Consider the following 22,786-nt stretch of genomic DNA (forward strand, 5'->3'; position numbering starts at 1 on the left):
GGAAACACAGCAGTGACTGGTGAGCTGTCTGCTGGGTCACACTGCTTGAATTTCAGCATTGTTGATAGCTAATTTCATCTAAGCAAAGAAAAACCTCCTGTCTTTTCATTGCCTTTCTGAAATAAGCTGGTTTTCAGAGGATAATTATGATGTATGTACTCCTCCAACTGGAAATTGCTTTCCAGATCAGCAGTTCTTACTCATTTTACTTACGCAGGTTTACTCTCAGTTTACCTACCCTTTCACTGTGACTTTTGTAAAAGAATTTTGTTTTGCTGAAGTTGGGTGCCTGTATGCATTTTAATCCCTAATGCAATTGAAAACCCAGCCTGGATGCTGATGGTTGAGGTTTGCAGTTATCCCCAATTATTTTAATTAAGTTAATGTGCAATGTTTAATATTGTGGGTACTGCGGTACATTATTTCTTACTACACTTGGCTTTTCAGTACAGGTGATATACCTGTTTCTATTTAAAATCTATAGAAGACAAGAATATGTACATGCAGCTTCTGTTGTGCAATAAATTATACTGAAAATAGCTGGGATGTGGCTGCAGCTGCTGCTCTCCCCTTTCTGCTCTGTGTCATTTCAGTGTGCCTTCCATGCCCACACGATAATTACGGTATCGGTCACCCTTCCAAGTCTTCCTTAAGGCCACCAGCCAGCAGCTCATCAGCACTTCCGTGACAGCACGACTGCAATCTGACCATCGGAGTTCTGCCTCCTTCCCCCCACGCCCACCCGTACGCGTGAGACAGCACCGAGCAGAGCAGTTCTGAGCAGCTCTCCGCGCTCTAAGAGCAGCTCAGTTTCAGGGTTGGTGCAGCTGGCTGTGGCTGGAGCTGTTTGCCATTTCCCCAGCCCTTTCTCTCGCTGTCCGTTTCTCTTACGCGCTCAGTCCTGCTCGCCGCTCGAGCGTCACGCCGCCAGCACTCACACCTCAGCCCGCCTCCCTCGCCCCGCACGGCCCCGCCCCGGAAGTGACGTCAGCGCGCTTCCGCGTGCGGCCGCCGAGCGGAAGAAGCGCCGTGCCGGGAGCGGAGCAGCGCGGGACGCGGGGACGGCCCCGCCACCGCCCGGGAAACGGTGAGCCGCTGCTCGGCCCTGCCCCGCTGCTCTGAGGGGATGGAGCCGGGCGGGTCCCTCCTGGGCAGCCTCTGTTTCTCCGTCCCGCTGAAGGCCCGGGTCTCTGTGGGTCGCGGGGCTGCGGCCGGGCCCGCCGGTACGGCCTGACAGCTCTGTGCGTGCAGCTCCGTGGCACCGCTCATCTTTCTCCTTTACCCATTCCCTTTGTCCGGGTTGCAGCCGTCGTTTTGAACTTCGCAGATCTCTCCCCTCGGCCTCTTCCCCTCTTCCTCTGTTTGTTTTCTCTTTTGGCTCCTTATCCGTAAGCGTTCCCATAACATCAAAGTTCTTGAGGCTGCAGCCGTGCTCCGCGGGGCTCTGCTCAGTGCCCAGCTCACCGCCTGGGAGCGGCCGCAATGGGGTGAGGAACCGGGAGGTGAGAGACGTGCCCAGGTGCTCAGCCTGCCTTTGTGTGGGGCACTGAGTCAGCCGGGCAGGTTGTGGCAGGCAGGGCCCGGTCACTGATGTGGGACGGGTGGAGTGTGGTGCCGAGCTGGTAGAGTTGCACGGTGTTGGAAAAAGGGGTTCGTAATGGCAGCTCTGTTTTAAGTCGGTTGGTGACACTGTTCTGCTTTGCTCTTGCTGTTGAGAAATTGTCTTTGAAGCATTGCTGTGCTTTGGCAGCTCCTTATGTTGGTGTCTGGGGTGTGTATGGAAAAAAGCCCTTGGCTGTCCAGCTTGCTCGCCTAGGTCACCTTCCAGGCAGCCGGTGACTGGAAGCTTAGCATGGCAGGACAGCTAACTGTAGCTTTGTGCACCTGATAGTGTTCTTGGGCTGCATCAGAAGAAGCACGGCCAGCAGGTCGAGAGAAGTGATCCTGTCCCTCTGCTCGGCTGGTGAGACCTTGCCTGGGGTGCTGCATCCAGGTTTGGTGTGCTCAGGACAGATATGGGGCTGTTGGAGTACATCCAGAGGAGGGCCACAAAAGTGGTCCAAGAGGTGGATCAGCTCCCTGTGAGGACAGGCTGAGAGCTGAGATGTGCAGCCTAGGGGAGAGAAGGCTCTGGGGTGGGCTGAGAGTGGTCTGTCAGTAAGGAAGAAGGGGACAGACTCTTTAGTGGAGTCTGTTGTGATAGGACAAGAAAAAAAATGGTTTCAAACTAAAAGAGGGGATATTTACACTAGATATGGTTTCAAACTAAAAGGGGATATTTACACTGGATATATGGGAAAAGTCTTTTATTATAAGGCTGATGAGGCACTGACACATATTGCCCAGAGAGGTGGTGGATGCCCCATCCCTGCAGACACCCGGGTTCAGGCTGGATGGGGCTCTGAGCACCTGATGGAGCTGTGAGTTTCCCTGTGGGATCAGATGGCCTTTAAATGTCTCTTCTGACTCAAATGATTCTGTGGTTCTTTGACAGTGCGTGGCAGGAGCAGCCCTGCCTTGAGGACCATACATGTCAGCCTTCTGGACATGGCTGCACAGGTGTTTTGCAGGGGAAGACAAAATTGAGAAGGCCATTGTAGCTCAGATGATGTTCCACTGACCAAAACCCATTAAAACAACATGCAATAAGAGAAAATAATAGGAACGTGAAGCCAATTGTATCAGTTCATAAGATCATTTTGCACAGCGAGCAATTACTGTGTGAGGTGATCTCAAGATTTTCGTTGAGAGAAGAGCAGTCTCACTTCTTAACTTGTATCCAGTGGTTTATGTGCAGGTAAAATAAGCAAAGTGTGTACAAGCTGGTAGCTGCTATTTCTGAGAAGTTTTAGAAGTTCTGGCTCATCATTCATTACTTGAATTCCCAGCTTCTTGTGATTTCATTTAAAAGTGCCATTATGAGTCACGTGGATGTGGTGAGACTCAGTCTGGTAATTCATGAGCACATGCTCCTCCTAGCAGAGCAGTCATTGCTGTGGGCAGAATTTGATTTTGATGTGGGCAAGTAAAACTGTAGCCTGAGGTCGGTATTGATGTTGGAGGGGGGGGAAAAGGCCCTGACCAGTCTGTGAAAGTGATCTTATGTTGGAGTAAGCAGTGAGCTCTGTGGGTAGGATGTCGAAGCCCCTCAGCCATTGGGCTCCAGAAGTTTAAAGCAGTGATTGCCATTTCCCCTGCCTATAATTACAGCCTAAGTCTGCATGCTCATTTTCAGGTGGCTGACCAGGCTCTGTGTCTGTGATTGCAGTTAACAACCATTTATTTTCTCAGGAATATTAATCAACAACCTGCACCGTGTATATTAGGATGCAGATGTTACAGCTGAAGTTTCATAATCGCAAGCAAGATGCTCCCTAAATTTGTGAAGACTCAAGCAATCCATTCTGCAAAAACAGATGCTGCATTTCTTTCTGAATTCTGAAGTTGCCTAATGGCTTTTGTGTTTTCTGACTCTGTTAGATCATGCTGCCCCACCCTTTCCTTTGGAAGAAACTAGCTCATGCTTAATTAGCTTTCTGCTAATTACATACTTGAACATTCAGGGCTACATGTGAGTCACGGCTGTTTCAACCCTTAGATGGCTCTGAAGAATTTTGTGGCATTTGGGTCAGCGGTTGTTCTTTGGAATGAGCTCCTGGATGATGGAATGGAGTGGGATGGGACTCTGGTTTGTTACAAGTTGGTATTTCAGAGTGATATTCACTTACAAGATCATCTGCTTCTTCAGATGCCAGTGCTGATAACATTTTGTACTGTTTACCCAGGAAGACGTTTACCGTTTCTCTTGCTTTTGAGATAAGGCAGTCTGTGAGCACTTCCTTTGGGATGCAGCAATAGCTTTGAAGCTGTTGGCTATGCTATTATTCTCAGGACAGTTTTTCATAGGCAAAGCGTCTCGTTATTGGAGACCTTCACTCCCTCCCATCCATCTCCCCTTTGATGCAATGCGGTGTAAACCAGCAGCCATTACTTTAGGAATTGCTCATTTGGAGACTTCCCGAGCTTTGCTGCTTCTCCTGCTCTAAAATTTCATTCCTGGGATGGCCATTAAAGTGGGCAATGCTGTGTCAGACGCTCAGAAAACACTTTCTGGAGCACTTTGATGACTTTTTAATGAGAAGAATTAATACGAGTTGTTCACAAAGTGCTGTGGAGACTTAAACTTGGAGAGCTAAATTGCTTTTATGTCTGTCCAGAGAAAAGACTGTATGGCTTATTTGTAAGGCTTATGCTGAGGGCTTTCATGAGAAGCCTCGCTGTCAAGAAATAGAATAAAGTAGAGTAAAATAAAATAAAAGCCACCACTTTGATTTGCAGGGTTTACATGCAGAGTTACTTTGAAGCTGTTATTCATAGCCTGTCATAATTGTAAATTGACTTGCAATTACATCTTAATGAAGGCACTGTAGATGAAATGAGGCCTGCTCAGCTCTGCTACGTGAGCCCTGCCAGCTCCAGCTTCCATCCCAGGTAAGCAATCCAGGGCTAATGAATAGTTTATGAAGAAGTCAGTATCTCGTCCACATTGGCAGTAAAGGTGTCTGCTCACCTGCTCAGTGCCTGGGAGCTGAGGTTGGTGCACGTTAAGAGGGCAGCAAGAGAAACAAGCAGGTGGTGTTGGAGCTCATGGTAAATCTACAGCATGGCTAAACCTCATTGCACAAACAGTGCTCTTCCTAAAGCCACAGCTCTGCCTGCAGCCTTCGTAAAACCTAACATGGTAGGAAAATAATCTTGGGTTTACTGCTGAAAGGGACGTGTTACATAAGTGGAATCTTTCATGTGTGCATTAAATCAGTTCTTGGTGGCAGATCCTATTTTTTCAGTTACATAAAGGCTACGAGCACGTTTGCTCTGCAGTGACTACAGCACTGCTCTAACAAGTTCCCTGTGAGTTTTTCCAGCTATTTTGTAACCTGGTCTGTGTGGATAATTAGGAGACAGCCTCTTGCTGTTGTTGAGAGCTGTCATTGCTGCTCCTTGCAGTCCTGCTGTGGGACACTGACAGAGATGGCCTGAGGATCTGTGGGCTCACCATTGAGGGAGAGAGCACAGGTGTGTGCTGTGAGCAGGGTGCTGCTGTGCTTTGCTGGCTGCTAAAGGTTCCCTTTGGATGACAGTGGGTATTTCCCAGTGTGTGTAGGTTGCAGGTAGCAGGTTGTGAAGGCTGCCTGAAGGCTTTGATGGAATCTCTTTGTAGACTTGGAGTTCTTACAGCATCTCACGAGAAAATTAAGCTCGTGAAGCTGGAAATCCTTGAAAGACAGAATGAAAGTGTTATATTGAGCGTCTGTACTCAAGGTGTGCTGTTGTACTTCAGGTCAGCAGAGAATATGTCATAAAAGAAAAGCAGAAGCAGCTCCCTCCCCTTCCATCCCCAGCACATTCCAAGCAGCTTTGGTGCTTTGGTTCTTTTCCTTCTGCAGTGCTTGTACCAAAATGCAAGTTTTCTGTGTTCTACTGTTTGTGTTTTCTTAGCAAATCTTCACAGACAGACTGAGCAGTGTGGCTCAGGGCAGTGCAACGCAGATAGTTGGTTTTTCTGGTTTTGGTTCATGTCTGCTTCTATGCTTTGTGGTGACCGAAACCCTCTGTCTTTTCCCCAGACGTTTTCACTTGCAGCTATACAAAGGCTCAGAGGAACTGCTGGGCAGACAGCTGGCCTATCCTCTATGAATCACAAAAGTTTCCATTTTCTGAAGAAAGAGCAATGTATTTTTGGATGACAAACTTGACGGGAGACACCGAGGGGTGTGAGGAGATGCTGAGACCTCTGAGCCAGTATTGCACTCTGAAAGTGCTTGCTCCAACTATGCCAGTGCTCAAAGTACTGCTGAATGAAAGGAAAAAATAAGTGAGATTTAATAATAACAACGTGACACAGCTTGGATCACGAGGACCCCAACTGCTCTGCCTCATGTCACCCACGATCCTCTGCTGCTCTGTGATCCTGCTTGATGGCAACTGTTATTTCAGTGTGGAGATTTGTTGCTTTCCTTACTGTTGTTATTCTGTCCTCCCAGTGCTCAGGCAGACCAGAGGCTGCTCAGCATTGCGTCCCCCTCTGGCTCCTGAGAACACACTGGGTTGTGTTACTGAGAACATCCAGGGCACGAGTGCAAAGATGAGGCCTGGCCTTGCAAATACATCAAGCAGCTGGTGTTTGAATGGAGTGATATATATCTAGCTGGAGGAGGAAAAAGAAGGGACTAGGGAGAGGAATGGAGCATTTTGGATTCTCAGAAGCTCCAACAAAGCTTTTTTAGGAATGGTGTAAGATGGTGAATGATGCAGTGATTCGCTTGTAGGAAAACTGATGTGGGGTGGATTGTTCATAGTCAGGTTTAAGGCTTAATAAGCTTGTTGTTGTGCTGACATGCTGAACTTGGCTGTGAAGCCTTTTTTTAATGGCCCTATGTCTTTAAAGGAAGAAAGGCTGTGCTCTGAGTGCAGCATGTGATTTCTTCCTATTGATTCAGGGTGACCTCCTTCGTCCCCGGCTCCAAAACTGATGTAACTGCAATTTAAACTACTTGAAGGGGAAGAAAAAGAACAGGTTGTTTGCTAGTGCCTTGGCCTTCAGCTTCGTACAAACCCCTCCAGAAAGAATGCAAAAAAACTGCATTTCACCCCCAAGAGCCCACGTTGCTCCCTGCAGTGTAAGCTGCTGAACTTTGATTGTTCAGAGCACTGTTTTCAGTCCCAGTGTAGGAGAAGGGTGGGATGTGAAAGGTAACCTCAGTGCTGGTATGTGGCTCAAGCCCTGCAGGTGATGGGAGCTGATTTCTGTGCCTGTGGGGTGGTGGAACATCCAGGTGCCCGAGGCATGATGCTGCTCATTAGGAACAGCAAATACTTGAATTCGTGGAAGTGTCCCCAGAACGGAGTTGCAGAGCTGTAGTAACTTGCTCCGTGTTGGTGGGTGATGAGGTCAGACAGCATTTCCTTGAGCGATAGAGATGTGCATACATTTCTGGGATGTTGTGTTAGGATTTATGTGGCATGTGTTGATAGCTTGCTGCAGCTCCGGCCCGTCAGCCTTACCATTCATGGCAGTGTGCACAGCTGCACGTGTGGTGGCTTTGTGCTTTGCTTTGTTCTCATCTCAGGCATCTGCTTTAGAAGTCTGTGACCAAAATGCTGCAGCACCCTCAGCTTTGGGAAGCAATGTTTAACGTGCAGGTCAGGAGCAGCTGTGGAAGTTGCAAACCTTCACCTCCCTGCAAGGGTGTGTGTGGCACTGAGAAAGGGCTGTGCTTCCAGATCCCAACACCATGCCATTTCCAGCCTGTTATCCCAGTGAACTTCAAGTCTTGCAGCTGACAAAATTGTGATTTCTAATTTCTGGTCTTTGTTCACCAGTGTTCTGTGCACCATCAGATAGAGGAGCAATGATTTGAGGAAGGAAAAAATGGTGGTAGTGCAGAAATGAAAACATTTTGGGAAAGGCAGTGGGAGATGTAAAGGTGTCTGGAATGTTTAAAACGTGGTGCTTTCCTCTTTGGTTTGTAGGAATGTATTGATTTCTGCTTAAGGCATTTCTGGGAAAGACAGGGAAGGAAAAGAGCCTGTACAGCTACTGGGTCTGTGTAAATAAATGAGAAAACTTGTCTTTAGAAATAATGTCGTTGTGAAATTGATTCTTTTGATCAACAGAATCAATTTCACAACGACATTATTTCTATTATTTTGATAAACAGATCCATACAATGATCTTCAGATTACTTTAGAAAGTCATGACTTTTTTTCAAAGATAATAAGATGCTGAAAGAGGGAACCTTAATCCTTGCATCCTTGGATGAGATGGAGAATTTAATTTGTTCCTACCTCAGAGAAAATCATACATTGCTTAAAATAACTTGTTTAGGTTAACAGGAAGCCTTGAACATGATGATTCTTTAAAAACAATTGATCATCTTGCTGTCGTTTCCCATAATGGAAATCTGCTACTGGCAGCCATGCAGCTCCCTGTGTGTTTTGCTGGATGGCCCAGAGCAGAGCTGAGGGATCTTCCTGAGGTGCCGAGTGCCAGAACTTCCAGCAGTGAGTAACCTTTGCTGGGCAGAAATGCAAAACCAAAGAGAACCACATTCTTCAAACACAGGAGCATTAAGTCTCATTATGAGCCTTGGGGAGAAACAAGATTCCTTCAGCAGTTGCTGACATTGTTTATTTTAAGATTACTTTTCATCTCTCTTTCCATGCGCCGCATCTTAATGAAAACACAGCACACCTTCCATGTGGTGACTTGGTGTTCTGCTCGAAGGGGAGCATGTCCTGGAGGCACTGATGGACACGTGTTGGACACGGGGCTGTGGGCAGCCTGATGGAGTGCTTGGCAGCACTGCCTGTTGCAGGGACTTGGAACCAAATGATCTTTAAGTCCCCTCCAACAGAAGCCACTCTGTGATGCGAGGGTAAACTTCACAAACGAGCGTGAGAGCAGGAACCCAACCTGCTGAGATGCTTCTCCAGCATATGTGAGGCACTGTTGTGGATCCAGGAGTGAGAAGGGCAGGTTTGGGAGGCTCAGACCTGCCCTGCTGTGCTGCACTATTCCTAGTTTCTGTGCATGTCAGTATTGCAATTCAAATGGTTTATCATGCAGGCCATAAAGCTTGCTAGGGCAGGTGGTCGTGTGCTGCCTTTATCCTAAAATGAATCCAGCATTTACAATTGGTAGTTGAAATGCCGCTGGGACTGAGCTGGCAGGTGGGAAGGCTTCTGTCTGGAAGAAAAAAAAAAAGAGAGAGCAGGGCTGCAGAGCTGCAAAACAAATCATTTTCTTGCAGTCTCTCTATATAAATGCAGCAGAGTTGCACTGGCTCAGTTCTCTTTGGTGATGGCAGCTGTCATTCTGTTTGCCTCGGTTGTTTGTGCCTCTGGTTGTCAGAAGGCTGTGCTGCTGAGCTCGGAGCAGTGTGCCTTTGCACACACACGTGCCCATTGCTGCAGGGCTGGCAGTGCTGGCCTGCTTGTCACCCAGCTGCAGAGCACTGTTTACAGGTCACAGCTATGCAAACGTCTGCTATTGCTGCAGTTGGCTTTGTGTGCTTATATAACTGCGCCTTTCCTTCTTTAGAATTTATTTTGTTACTATGGAACTAATTGTTCAATAATTAAAAGGGGTGACATCTTTCTAAGAGACAAGCCTGCAAAAGAAACTGGTTGGAGCAGGTTATTGCTGATTCTGTCTTTAACCATTTTCTCTTTAAACAGGAAGAAAATGAGCCTGAAATCTGAGCGCAGAGGAATTCACGTTGATCAGTCAGAGCTCCTGTGCAAGAAGGGATGTGGTTACTATGGCAATCCTGCCTGGCAGGGCTTCTGCTCCAAGTGCTGGAGAGAGGAATACCATAAGGCCAGGCAGAAACAGATCCAAGAGGATTGGGAGCTGGCAGAGCGGTAAAGAGCCCTCTTTATTCCTTTGTCTCTCGCAGTAGGGTGACTTTACTAAATGCTGTTCCTGTCTCATGTTTTCTGGTGCTGTTTGCTGTGGCTTTTTCATCACCAGTTCTCAAACTTGACCTTTCCAGCAGGAATGAAAGCCTTCCTTTTGATACAAAGATGAATTTTGATGATGTTCTAGTTTAAGACATTTCAAACATAAGTCTGAAGTAAGAAATGTAAACACCCCCCAACCTCTCAACAAATAATTTGACCTAATTTGCATACTGAAATCTGCAACTCTAACTAGCAGTTAGAAGGGTGAAAGTGACAATTTTGATTAAAATACTTCTGCCTCTGGAGACAAAGTTATTGTCTTGAACACAGCCAGCACAGTGGTTCTGTGTTTCAGCTGCTGCTTGAAAAATAGCTTGTCTCATCTGTGGTCATTCTGTTAAACTGCAAAGTTAAGCTCAGAGACATCAAAGCTTTTGCTTTATTAACTTGAGCAATACTAATTATTTGAGTAACCATTCATGAGGAAGATGCTAAAGGAGCAGAGAAGCCGCGACTGCTTGCTGCAGTGAGCAGACAGGCTTCACAGCACAGATGAGATGCAGTTCCTGCCTCCAGATCATATCATGCAAGGTCATTTATGGGCCATTCTGAGTTGGATGGGAGCTTGAAGATGCTCGACCTTTGAGCAGCATGAAGAACAATAAATTTGACCCATTTTAATCATTCTGCATAAGAAAAAGAGTAGCTGCTGAAGGATTAGTATGTCTCCCCCCCTTGTATATTAAAAGGGGCTTTGTCTTTGCACAACACCTATTAGTGCTGCAGTGAAGGGCTTGCCTCATTCATTCAAACAAGTGTGTGTATTCGGAAGACTTTGAAAGCAAGTTTTGACAGCAATAATCTGTTTCTCAGAATATTTTTGAGATTGTGGCAGGGTATTCCACTTCCTCAGCTGCGTGCCATGGTTTATCTTCAGTCAGATGATAAAGGAAGATGACTGACTGTCCATGAATGGAAACGCACTTTAACGGCTGATGAGAATGGAGGAGTTGTCTTAAGACAGCCAGGTCATATTTGGGGTTGAAAGGGATTGAATGTCAGTTGGAGGCATCTTAAAACAAAAAGTAGTTCTGGTGATATGCAGCAAAACCCCCCAGATTAGGACACGGGCAGGAAACTTACTTGGAGGATTGTTGGAAATGCTTCCATAGTCTTTCCCTTCACCTCTACCTCTGCTTCAGCCTCCTTCCTTTTGACATTTTCCCCTCCCTATTTTAAACCTTCCTTCACCTTCCCCATTACAATGTGGGAATGAATTCAGTGTAGTGAAAGGATGTGTGAAAGGAAGCTAGAAATGAAGGTGAGCATAGAAGAGAATTGGTGTGTCAAAATACTAAGTAATTTATTGCACAGACAGTTAACTTATTTGTGCTGGCATTAACCAGTGAAATTGGACTGATGTCTTTCTAATCCCAGGCTGCAGCGTGAGGAGGAAGAAGCATATGCCAGCAGTCAGAGTACCCAAGGGGCGCAGTCACTGACCTTCTCAAAGTTTGAGGAGAAGAAAACCAATGAGAAAACACGAAAGGTCACAACTGTGAAGAAGTTCTTCACTGCTTCCTCCAGAACAGGAGCTAAGAAGGGTAACTTTTTCGTTTTTAATGATTCTGTGCATGTGAAGTCAAAAATGATTGTTGGCAGATGTACTTTTGTACTGTCCTGAAAGCAGTGGAATGCTCTGTGGCTCTAAAAAGTTGGAATAATTATGCTGTTTGGGAGTATGTGACATCTTAGTGAAAACACAGAAAAACGTGAGCTTGTAGGTGATGCTGAACTACACTGCTGAGTGGAAGTGTTGCACATGATGCACATTTCATACGAGAATGTTGAGTCAATCACTGTGTGATAATATGGTTTAAGACTTGTAGATGAACCTTTCTGTAAGAAAACAGAGAAAAGGTACTGGCTGTCAATCATGTGGAGCAAGCTAGTATGTCTAAGTGCCATAGAAATGCTGATACAAAGCATCAAGTGATGCTAGTTTATCACTTCCGCATCTTTAAGAGGAAAACTGGAATGTGTAAGCATGGTGGCTTTAAATGAAAGGAAACGTGCAAGGAAAGCTGTGGTATTTCTGCATATGTGAATTGTGAATATCAAGTTTGTGGTTGACTGAAAGTCTGTGCTGGAGCAGATGTACAAGTAAGTGTAATTGGTCACACCATGCCATCCCCCAGCAGTATCTTGTAATGGCCAACATTTTATACTATTAGACTGTGGAGGAGGAATTCCAGGAGGAAAAAAAAATGACATTAATGCATCTTAACCTGATAGGTGATGCATTTCCTTAGGAACAAGTCTTAAATGTGTCTTCATTTCACCTTAGAGTTTGTCTTGCAAATATATATATATGCATATGCATGTTTATATATATATATAAGCAGCAGATTGCTAAATGAAGCATTCAGCTGTGTATGGAAACCATTTTTTTTACAGTCATTCTTCCCATTTCCCATATAATCCCATTCACCATCTCTCATGTTGTGCTCCTGCTCTTGGTGTCTTGCTTGATTTTGCATCTATTTCAGTGGCTCAAGAGAAAGTCGTTAAGCAAGGACAGCTTGGGAGGGAGCGAAATGCTGATAACATTCTAAGGGATTTGAAGGAGATTTTTACTCCCTCCTGGGAACTGGCTTCCCCTACTGAAGGTAATGCAGCACAGCTTGAGCAAGCTGTCTGCTTGGTTGTAGAAAGCTTACTCTTTAGCTGGGCTTTGCAAAATACCAACTAGGGTTGTGCCAGTTATATCTTGTGCTGCTGGGTACAAAAGGCAAGTCTGGAATCTTCAGCTGAAGCTTCTTTCTGCTCTACCTTCGTTTGATATCTGAAGGATTATGAAGTTTCAGAAAAAGAATTTTTGGAAGAAGTTGCTGGGTCTTGTGCTGCTTTGTGTTTTTATCCAAAAAAAAAAATTCCAGGCTGCCTTTATAAATCTGATTATGAAGTACTTCAATTGAAGAATTCACACTTCAAGAACTTTTACAATCTCAAAGCATCTCCAGATGTCTGTCATTAAGAAAACAGTTTCATATCACGAGAACATACTGTGTTATTTTTTAAACAGAAAAGCACCAAAACCTCTGATACTGACAGCTCTTCAGTTTTTGTCCTGTGTTACTTGTGTGCACTCTCGTCCTGTTGTGCCTACTAAACAAAATTGAAGGTGTTCATGCCTCTGTTTTACAAATTACATGAAGATTCTGAATGCATTTGTGTAGTGAAGCTAATAACACACACTTCACGTTCTTTACTTGGACTCAGATCCACAACATGGCACAACCATAGTGAATCATGGAGTGCTGATGTTCTGCAGTGACAATTAGCATTGTAGTAGAATGCCTTGAAAGGTTTTAATATAAATGATGTTTATTCTTTGTGGAAGATTATCCTTTCTTAATTCTTCCTGAACTCTTCCATTTTGGCATATCTCCTCTAGTCGGTTCTCTTGTTCAGATGGAATCTCCCTCCTGCAATCTGCTGCTTTGTATTTCAATTTGATTCTTGGACAAACTGTGACAAAGCTGAAAACATTTTGTTGCTGGAGCTACACTGGTTCCTGCAGATTCATTTTCCTTAGATCAAGGTTTCAGCACAAATCAGTGAAGCTGAAGTATTTGAGTAGCTACATGGAGTCCTTGTGGCTAAGGCAGTTCATTCTGACACTTGATTTTCTTGCTGCCTCTATTAGCAGCAAGCTGCCTCAGTTGTCTGCATCTCTCTAGTCCTGTTTTAAATCTGCAACTGAAAAATTCATGTCTATATTCCTTCAGCACAAATAACAGAATGAGGTTTGTTATTTTTGTGATACAGTGAGGTCACTGTTCAAATAAATGAAAGAACTGCTGAAGGTTTCTTTTCAATTAAACCACTAATTAACTGTCAAAAATAACTTACAATTCTGTCCTTTCATAGGTGGATCTACTTTTTTTGTTTATTATTTTGAAGAGATGTTTTCTATTTGCTGGTTGTGAAATATTAAATGTGACAATATTAAATCAATAGTAACTCTTGAATACAGTACAGTCATTACACTTTGCATCTTAGTTAAAAAGACTGGAGTAACTCCCTCTGAAAAGGTGTTGCAGTATAACTATAAAGGAGAATGATTTGCACTTCTATCTTCATCACTACAGTTGGAATTTAAATATATGTGAAGCCTTCTGCATTCCTCAATGCTTAAATAACATAAATGCTCTGATGGTGCCTGTCCAAATCATCATCCAGAGAAGGTTGTGCTGAAGCCTGGAGGCCCTAGCAAGCCTTGTGCTTTGGTCAGGTGATACATGTTTGTTAGTCATTGAATCACAGAGCTCTGAAACACAGCAAACAAAGCAACAAGCTGCTTCAGTCCAAATTAAACATACTAACTTAAATATGCTAATCCCATCTATTTTCTTTTACTTTGGAGTTCTGCATGTGTGCTTATTGAAACGAGGAGCTGTTGTTGTGCATGTTAGTATTTCCAGCTTGAAAGATATGTGTGTATCCCATTGATTATGAATATATTTATGTTTTCTGTTTCTTTGCTGCTTGCTATTCATCATGTTCATTTACATCACCTCTGTTCAATCCTTCATTGTGAACAGTGTTGGCTGGCAAGTTGAAAGGTGGGTGAACTAAATTTGGGTAGGAAAGGTACTGGATTGGTACAGTTAACTTCCCTGAAAGCATATCTTGCAAAATCAGATGTGTTTGTGGAAGAAAACTGTGCTTGCAGCTATGTAAACCTGCATCCAGTGCTGTGTTCCTGCCTCCTTGAGAGCCAAGCAGATTCTTCCTTGAACAGATGCTTCTGCTTTTGCAGAGATGCAATTGGCCACGTTCTTATTTGGGTGCAGGTGTGGCCCCGTGGCTTCTGCTGCTTTGCCATAGAGGGGCTGCTGTGTTTGCACCAACCTCGTGCTCCCGTTCCTTGTCTTGTGCTGCTCCTGGTGCTAAAGTGGCCTTTTAGTGTGCCAGTTTGGGGCCTAATGCAGCTGGAAGCCCCATAAGAAAGTCTGATTTTCAACTAGGATTACTGTGAATTGCTACTCCCCAAGCTAATGAGCCAATTGAATGAATGCTTGTGTTGATGGAAGAACAGGAGAGGAGCAGGAATTTGAAGGTGAGGGAGAATGGAAATGGGACCACGGCATTAGTTCAAGCTGCTGTGGAATCCCATCAGGAGGTCTTGATCTCATCTGGGAAGGAAAACGTAAGGAACCTGAAAGTAAATGAACACTACAGTAGTTTGCTAATATAAAAGGCCATTTGTTTAATGCATATGTGACTGTCAGTGTTTCACTTCTCTAGCACTGAGTAACTCTCTAATTTCTGAGTATTTCACTGTTCCATTTAATAATATCCCACCATTTCACTGCTAAAATTCGAGAAATTGAATGGTTTCTTTCAACTGCAAGATTGAAGGGGAAAAGAAATTCTGAAAATGTAATGCATATTAAATGCTTTCTGAATTCATACACTGGTGTGAAAAGGTTAATCTGTTGTGTCCAAACTTTCCCAGCAGAGATCCAAGAAGCCAAAGCTCCCAGCCCTTCTATAAACAGGCAGGCTAGCATCGAGACAGACCGAGTATCCAAGGAATTCATAGAATTTCTCAAGACCTACCATAAACCAGGACAAGATATCTATAAGCAATGTAAATTATTTTTAGACACAATGAATCATAAAAGGGTAAGTGATTTGCATGCCTTCTACATAAATAAAATGGGGAAACAAGGGAGAAATTGAGAAAATGCTGCACTTCTTCCAGTAGTTTTTTATGTATCATGTTCAGGAGTTTTAAGCTGATGTGCTTAATCAAATGAAGATGTAGTGGCAATCTTCAGTTCTGAATGCACTGCTTTTTGTAGGTTTGATATGTTGTGTGCCCCAAAACTTCACTGTCTTGGGTACCCTAAGGGAGATATGAATAGATCTGTAGTGCCACCTATGGTTGAAATGAGTCAGTATTCAGTACTGCTTTTTTTCCCCTACCTTTTCTACTTAATAAGTAGCTGCTCACATCCTCAAATTCAACTGGAAATTAAAAGGGAATTCTGAAGGAGCCTTACATGCCCTCTGTTTTGAAAGCATCTTAATTTTTCTTATTTCTTTACTTTTAGAACTGATTCATTCTGAACACAGAGTTTGTGAAAATAGTGAATTATTATTAGTTTTAACCACTTGAGTTGTTCTTACCGACCTGATTCCTTGGCAGCTTGTGCTAGTCAAGGAAGTTTCTCAAAACTTAATTTGCTGTTAAATATGAGCCAGGTATAAAATGCAGCACTGCTGTCAGAGCTGAGGCATCATCATGTTCAGGCTTGGGTTTGGCCTCAGTTTTCTCTGCATTTGTTGTTGCTAAGTTATGGTATTGTGCTCCCATTTAGTAGGGAAAAGTGGCTCAGTGAGTAATGTTAATTCTAACCCTGTAGTAGGACAGGATTATTTCACAAACATTGTGAATATACTTCATAGTAACTTCATTAGGAGTGTTCACTGTACAGACATCCTTTGAAATTTATAATGTATGCTCTTGTTTGGTTGTTTTTCTTGCTGTATTGCACATCATTTTTGAAAAGTTAGAGACAGAATTGAGAGCAAACATTCTGCTTTAATAGTCTGCATTCTTAGCATTACTCAGAGATGTGATGGGGGAAATTGCACCTGTCTAGTTTCATTGCTACTACGTATTTTTGCTGAACAGCTGTATAAGCCTTTCACAAGTTAAGGAGCCAACCTTAGTTTCTCATGTTTTTGGATGTAATGTAGCCAATGTAAACACCTCTGGGGAGGATATATTTGCATTCTCAGACTGTTATTGCAGCTGGACACTTGCCATCAAAGGCATTGCTGCCATTTCTTCCCCATGTGCACACTTAATCAATGTTCTGTTACAGGACTTAAGTATTGAGGAACAATCTGAATGTGCCCAGGACTTCTATCAAAATGTAGCAGAGAAATTGCAGACACGCTGGAAAGGTATCCATGTTCTCCTTCCTCGTATCTCAGTGCTGAAAAAGTAATAAAGGATAAAACTGCTTATATTTTCAAGTAAAAACAGAGTGTTGATAACCACACCTGGTATGCTGTTAATAAATTCTAGTCCCAAAGTTACCTGCTATTCCCTGCAGCACCATTTCTGTAGAGTTTGATGATCTAAATGATTTGTTTTTAAAGGTTTTCTTTAAGTGGTTCAGTTGTTTTAATTTCCTGTTTTCAATTCAGTGGTGTTTGTTTAGAACTGGGGTTGAATGTGTAGCCTCAACCCAATCCACAGGCTGTGGTCACTGCATTGCACTGTGATGCACAAGGAGCAGATGAGAGGGAAGTGCTACTGTTGCAGCCTATGTTTCTGTGTCTGGAATGTAAGTGGCACATCTTAAACATACTTAAGGATTGCTTTTAGAGGGGTAAACAGGCACAGAGGACTTGGAGGACCTCACTGGATTTATAGTCAAAGACTTTTTCAAGAAATATTCTCGTGAGCTGCAAACAGCTGAACCAAATTAGCTGCTGAGTGCATGTGCTCCACTGTGATCTTGACCTGTCATCGTGGTGCTTTTCCTGCTGCAAAGAGTGGAAATGCTCCAAGTCTATCAACTCAAGAACGTTTATATGACTTGGCTCAAGTCAGTCACACTGATTTAGTGGCATTATAATCAAACTGTATGAAATCTTCCAAAGAATCATGGAATACTGTGTTCACTGTACTGGGGTCGGGGGATTTGTACCTTGCAGTGCCACCTGAGAAAGTTGAGAAAGCAATGGATCAGATTGAAAAATACATCATGACTCGACAGTATAAATATGTCTTTTGTCCTGAAACAACTGATGATGAGAAGAAGGATCTCGCTGTCCAGAAGAGGATCAGGTGAGCCTCTCAAAGAAAAACAGCTGGGTAATCCACAGTCTGTCAGAGGGCTCTGAATCAAAAGTGTTGGGAATTTGTTGCTGTGTACACAAAAGGCTTTTTAACCAGAAAGTGTTGAAAGAATTTTCTTTTAGAAATAGGATAAATGAATGAAATGAGTAATGAATATTACTACACTAGGAAAATGAATTGGTATACTTTTGTAAAATTAAATCAAAAAGGGATGATGATGATGATTATTATTTTTAATAGTAGTTCCAGTGAAAGAAGCTTCATGTAATGTCAGCATTCTCTCTGGTGTGGCCAGTACACGTGACAGCTTTACTGGTAGCACTTGTGAAGAGAATGATGAGCCAGGCTTCATACGTATGAGGGAAGACTTTTAATAAAACCTGTGTAATTTAGAACAAAAGTGGGGAGAGAAAGAGAGAATGCAAGAAAAAATTTCATCACTGGGTTTTGTTATGGTGTTAATGATTAACGTGAATATAATTGTGACTGATTCTGATTTATCTGTATTTGGGGGCAGAGAATTTTTTTTTTTAATAGTAACTTCAGTGGAACAAACTGTCTTATAACTGGACTGGTGCCTCACCTGCACAAAGCACTCCTTGTGCATTGAACTCAAGAAGCAGCTGGCTTCGAACACCTGAATGTTACTGGCAAGGAATGGTTTCACTTTTTGTTTTTGTTGTAGGGCTTTGCACTGGGTAACTCCACAAATGCTGTGTGTTCCCGTCAATGAAGAGATTCCAGAAGTCTCTGATATGGTTGTAAAAGCAATTACAGGTTTGTGAGTGATAACACTTACAGGTTTAAATTTCAGGTCTCCTGGTCAGAGAGATTTTCTGCTGTCTTCAGAAAGAGGCTCAGGCTTTTAGTTTGGCAGGAGTCTTTGTTATGTTTCTCATAGTCTGTCATCTGTGAAGCAGGAATAATTTTGCAATGAGAGAAGTGTTTAGACTTACCTAATCTATTAGAGATGCTTGGACTCAACCAAGAAAAAGTTGAATAAACAGACTGAAAACCAAGACTCGCAGTTTTCAGTATCGTACTCTACTTGTTTGGGTGACTGATTAAAATGGTTTTAATGATTTGAACAACTTTTGTATCTTACAGATATTATTGAGATGGATTCAAAGCGTGTTCCTCGTGATAAGTTGGCATGCATCACCAAGTGCAGCAAGCACATCTTTAATGCTATAAAGATAACCAAAAACGAACCAGCTTCTGCTGATGACTTTCTTCCAACACTTATATACATTGTTTTGAAGGGAAACCCACCCCGTCTGCAGTCCAACATCCAGTATATAACACGCTTTTGTAATCCGAGCAGGTTAATGACAGGAGAAGATGGCTACTATTTTACCAACTTGGTAAGTGCAGGACCAGCAGTGACACTTTATACAAGAAGATTGTCTTTTATTTAGATGCAGAAGAAAAGGTGAAACAACTCTCCCAGTAATACTTGAAGCTGTTTAGAGTATAAGAAGCTTTTTTGCTGTGTATCTCCTCTGTCTTCCTTCTTTACTTTCCAAACCAGACAGTGTTTTGCTCTTTGAAGTATGAACACTGGTGCTAGAACTTGAGTATGTTTTCATTCTGTAAGGAGATAAATGCTTTCTGTTCCTAAAATCCTGGGCTTGGGCACTGCAGATGTTACAGGTGCAGGGTTCTCCAGGGTTTGATCTCATCAGGGGTTTGCAGAATTAGACTGTGGAGGTAAACAGACTTAAACTTTCTGTAGGAGGCACTTGCGTGTGTGCTTGTTTATGCTAGAAAGAATTGTGATTATGAACTACATGGCTTCCCTACATTTCATCTTATAGCAGCTCTCAAAGAAAATATGTAGTTGAATGAGATAGTTGGAATGTTAGATATTGCTGTCAGTAGAAGTGTGTCCATGAGGTAAGGCGGGCATTCAACGTTCCTTCTTTTAGAAAATGGAGAGAGCATACAGGATCTCACTGCTTGGCTTATTAAATATTAACACAGTGCTTCTGTCCAGTTATCATGTTCTTTCTCATCCCACTTCCAGAATGCAGTGACCCTATGGTGGGTGCTGTAAGTTATTTAGCTGAAATGACTGATGTCTTCCTGCATCATTCTCTGAGTTTGACTTCTTCAAACGCTGGGGAGAAGAGAGAGGCCTGGGAGCTGTCTGATAGAGCTGGCTGTCTGAAAAGCTCTTTAGGAATGATCTGAGGCATAAAATAATCAGTTTTGGGTCTAACAGCAGGATTAAAACATAGAGCCCCCAAGTTCCAGTCTGTAGTTTGCAATGATACTTTTTCTGTTTTGTTTGTAGTGCTGCGCTGTGGCCTTCATTGAAAAACTGGATGCTCAGTCTTTAAATTTAAGCCAAGAGGATTTTGATCGTTTTATGACTGGTCAGACATCCCCGAAGAAGCAAGAATCTGACAGCTGGTCACCCGATGTGTGCCTGGGTGTTAAGCAGATGTATAAGAACTTAGATCTCCTGTCTCAGTTGAATGAGAGACAGGATAGAATTGTCAGTGAAGCCAAGAAGCTTGAGAAAGACCTAATAGATTGGACTGATGGAGTTGCAAAGGAAGTCCAAGATATTGTTGAGAAATACCCATTAGAAATAAAACCAAAAAATCAAGCCTTAGCAGCTATTGACTCTGAAAATGTGGAGAATGACAAGCTGCCCCCACCACTGCAGCCTCAGGTTTATGCAGGATAATAATGGGTGTTAAATTTGAAGAGCATCATTGTTCTCACCTAGCACTATCTGCTTCTTGGGAAGGGAAGTAAATTCAAGGCTAAAAATCGGATGAGCTTAAATCAATACATTTTTAAAGGTGCATTTTTTGGTTAAGTGTAATAAACTGTATTTATTTTAGTCAATTAGATTTCTATTAGGCTTTTGTGAGTTTTTGAACTGAACTTTAAATTTTCTACACAAACCAGTGTAATTTTTAAGCAACACTAGTTCACTGACATCTTTCCTGCAAGCTTCCTCATAGGCATGCACTTAAACGTTTTTAATTATTAAGTTTAACATAAAGATTTCAAGTTCCAGCTGAAACTTGAACGCTACCAATGTTAGTTTGGTTTATTCTGTAGCTGTAAAGATGAAATGTATCTTGTAAAATATGTACAATTGTAAATAGATTTCAAATCTAATGTGTGAGCTGTGCATGACATCTTGTGTATTAGTGGAAATGAGATGGGTGTGTTCATATTAGCACCTTTTGGTTGAATTGCATTGCAGTCTACAGCCAAGTACACTGTTGGTCTTTCAATAAGCTAAATGGTGTAACTGGTGAATTAGAGAGGGTGTTCTTGTACATGAAGACATCTTCATGTCCGCTTCCTGGTTTTTGGTGGTTTTAATTTTTTTCAAGTGCCATCTAAAATACGACATTTCTTCATGTAATGTCAGCATTCTCTCTGGTGTGTCCAGTACACGTGGCAGCTTTACTGGTAGCACTTGTGAAGAGAATGATGAGCCAGGCTTCATACGTATGAGGGAAGACTTAATAAAACCTGTGTAATGTAGAACAAAAGTGGGGAGAGAAAGAGAGAATGCAAGAATTATGCCCAAAGTGGCTTTCTTTTCTGGCACTGCCTGGCAATTTCCTTCAAATTCCACCATTGCACTGGGTCTTGATTGCTTTTCTGACAATGCTGGTTGATAAATGAGATCATATAATTAGAAGCTGCTTTTTAGCAGAAGGATGAGCCGTGGCTCCGAGCAGGAAAGTGCACTTTATTTTCAGGAAACATCACTCTTCTGATCTCCAGTGACCCTAAAATTACCTTGCTAAGCTGTTGAGCATCAAGATAAATATGGCATTGTGTCACTACAAGTTCAGATCAGTGAATTGCAAATTAAGAACAGTTCACCAAAAAAGTAACCTCTCGCAATGGAACTTTTTAATGCTAGAGAAATATTTTATGTATCATTTTAAATCTCTCAGTTCATCCAGTCTGCCGCGACCTGTCAGCGTACCTGAGATATCCAACGTAGAGCTGCTTAGCTTGAACTACTCTAAAGCAACGTTAAATTCTCAGCAAGGAGGAGGAGTGTACCTCTACCTCTGTATGTTCCACTGCTCTGCAAACACGTATTTTAGATTTGCACTGCAATAACTTCAGACCAAAACTGTGGTTTGTTCCTTTTTGTCACGTGTCCTCAGCCGTACGAACTGTGCATTCCTCTGGGAGAGAACCAGTTACTCAGAATTCCCCTGCTAAGGTGAAGCAATGAGCTAACCAGAATTCACAGAAGTTGGATTATTTCATATATCCATGTTGTCCACGTTGCCTAGGATCTGACCAGTGCTTACGGTAAATAATAGTGCAAAGCCTTTATTGGGTTTATGAGCATTAGGTGCTAATTTTGATATCTGGGTATGCAGGCTTTCCGGGGGGTGGAAATTAGCTGTTGTGTAAATTGCTATGTTTGAATAAAACTGTGTACGTTACACCCCTGTTAATGAGCTCCTAAAAAATTGCATCACTGGGTTTTGTTATGGTGTTAATGATTAACGTGAATATAATTGTAACTGATTCTGATTTATCTGTATTTGGGGGGAGAGAATTCCTAGTCATTCAAGTGAAATCTGGGAAACAATGTCTTTTTCTTTGCAGAAAGTTAAGTGGTTAAATACTTTAGATAGACTGACCCCGTGCATTGTAACTAAGGTATCTCTAATCCATATGCCATCTTGTTATCAAGCCACTGGAGTGGGAGTGGTTCTGGCAAACAAATCCTCCAGATCCTTGTAAGGAGGTAATGTGGATTTCCATATCCCGGCTGAATACCTTGTCTATTTTATTAGGTGAACAACTTGTCTATAGGTAAAACAGTAGTTTGTCTTGCTTAAAAATAAGGTAGTTCAGTCGCTAAAGTAATAACTACAGAATATCGTTGTAGTGTTTGGGATTCAGAATGGGCCAGCTGTCGTGCAGAGTGCTGAGCTGGAGGATGCTGTGTCACCTCACCGTAAGATGATGATCCCTCTCCTATGCAACACCAGGTGGGCTTGGTGCTCAGTATTGGGCATCATTGTAGTATGAGGTGCTCTGGTCCCGCAGATCAGATTGAGACAGAAAGTTCTGTTAGGAAATAGTGGCTATGAACGAGCTGCAAGTGAACAGGAGAGTTTAACTGAAAAAGTGAATTGGCAAAAGGGCTTTGGTAACAGTCACAGCACCAGAACGTCCTTGTTTTTTCCACAGCCTGCTGCTAGTTCTGTGTTACTGAAAATGAAGCCTGTGCGTCTCATTACCAGGAATCAGAACATGCTGTAAGCTACTTTGCATGTGAGCTACCTATTTATTTTGCTGTAGTAAGGAGCCTGTTTTGGAGTAGCATTGGTTAATTGAACTGTGCATCTTTGGTTTTGCATAACTGAGTTATGAAATTAAACTGATTCTTCTACCTAGTTATCATGAATATTTCCCCGTCTTGTG

The 22,786-nt window shown here is 42.8% G+C and overlaps 1 protein-coding gene across 4 annotated transcripts; it reads left to right on the forward strand.

The window, feature by feature from the left end:
* Window positions 1-1,008: 1,008 nt before the first annotated feature.
* Window positions 1,009-21,795, forward strand: RABGEF1 (RAB guanine nucleotide exchange factor 1). Of its 4 annotated transcripts, none has more exons than XM_042879537.1 (10): window positions 1,009-1,087; window positions 9,241-9,426; window positions 10,903-11,069; window positions 12,015-12,134; window positions 14,990-15,159; window positions 16,368-16,449; window positions 17,209-17,341; window positions 18,039-18,130; window positions 18,461-18,717; window positions 19,650-21,795. In XM_042879537.1, the coding sequence occupies exons 2-10, from the start codon at window positions 9,248-9,250 to the stop codon at window positions 20,046-20,048; spliced, it is 1,599 nt and encodes a 532-aa protein (XP_042735471.1). In that variant the 5' UTR covers window positions 1,009-1,087; window positions 9,241-9,247; the 3' UTR covers window positions 20,049-21,795. The 4 variants fall into 4 exon arrangements, with proteins under 4 accessions (XP_042735471.1, XP_042735472.1, XP_042735473.1 ...); XM_042879538.1 differs by having other exon boundaries at window positions 14,993-15,159; XM_042879539.1 differs by lacking the exon at window positions 12,015-12,134.
* Window positions 21,796-22,786: the final 991 nt, after the last annotated feature.

This window comes from Lagopus leucura, unplaced genomic scaffold (genome assembly GCF_019238085.1).
Source record: "Lagopus leucura isolate 7727_CA_CO unplaced genomic scaffold, USGS_WTPT01 Super-Scaffold_100024, whole genome shotgun sequence".
Lineage (NCBI taxonomy): Eukaryota > Metazoa > Chordata > Aves > Galliformes > Phasianidae > Lagopus > Lagopus leucura.

What these genes read in the sequence shown, in the direction of transcription:
- RABGEF1 (XM_042879537.1), top strand. Translation starts at nt 9,248, where the DNA reads ATGAGCCTGAAATCTGAGCGCAGAGGAATTCACGTTGATCAGTCAGAG. An exon ending in CAGAACAGGAGCTAAGAAGG is followed by an intron (nt 11,070 to 12,014) that starts GTAACTTTTTCG and finishes CATCTATTTCAG; the next exon opens with TGGCTCAAGAGAAAGTCGTT. An exon ending in ACTGGCTTCCCCTACTGAAG is followed by an intron (nt 12,135 to 14,989) that starts GTAATGCAGCAC and finishes AAACTTTCCCAG; the next exon opens with CAGAGATCCAAGAAGCCAAA.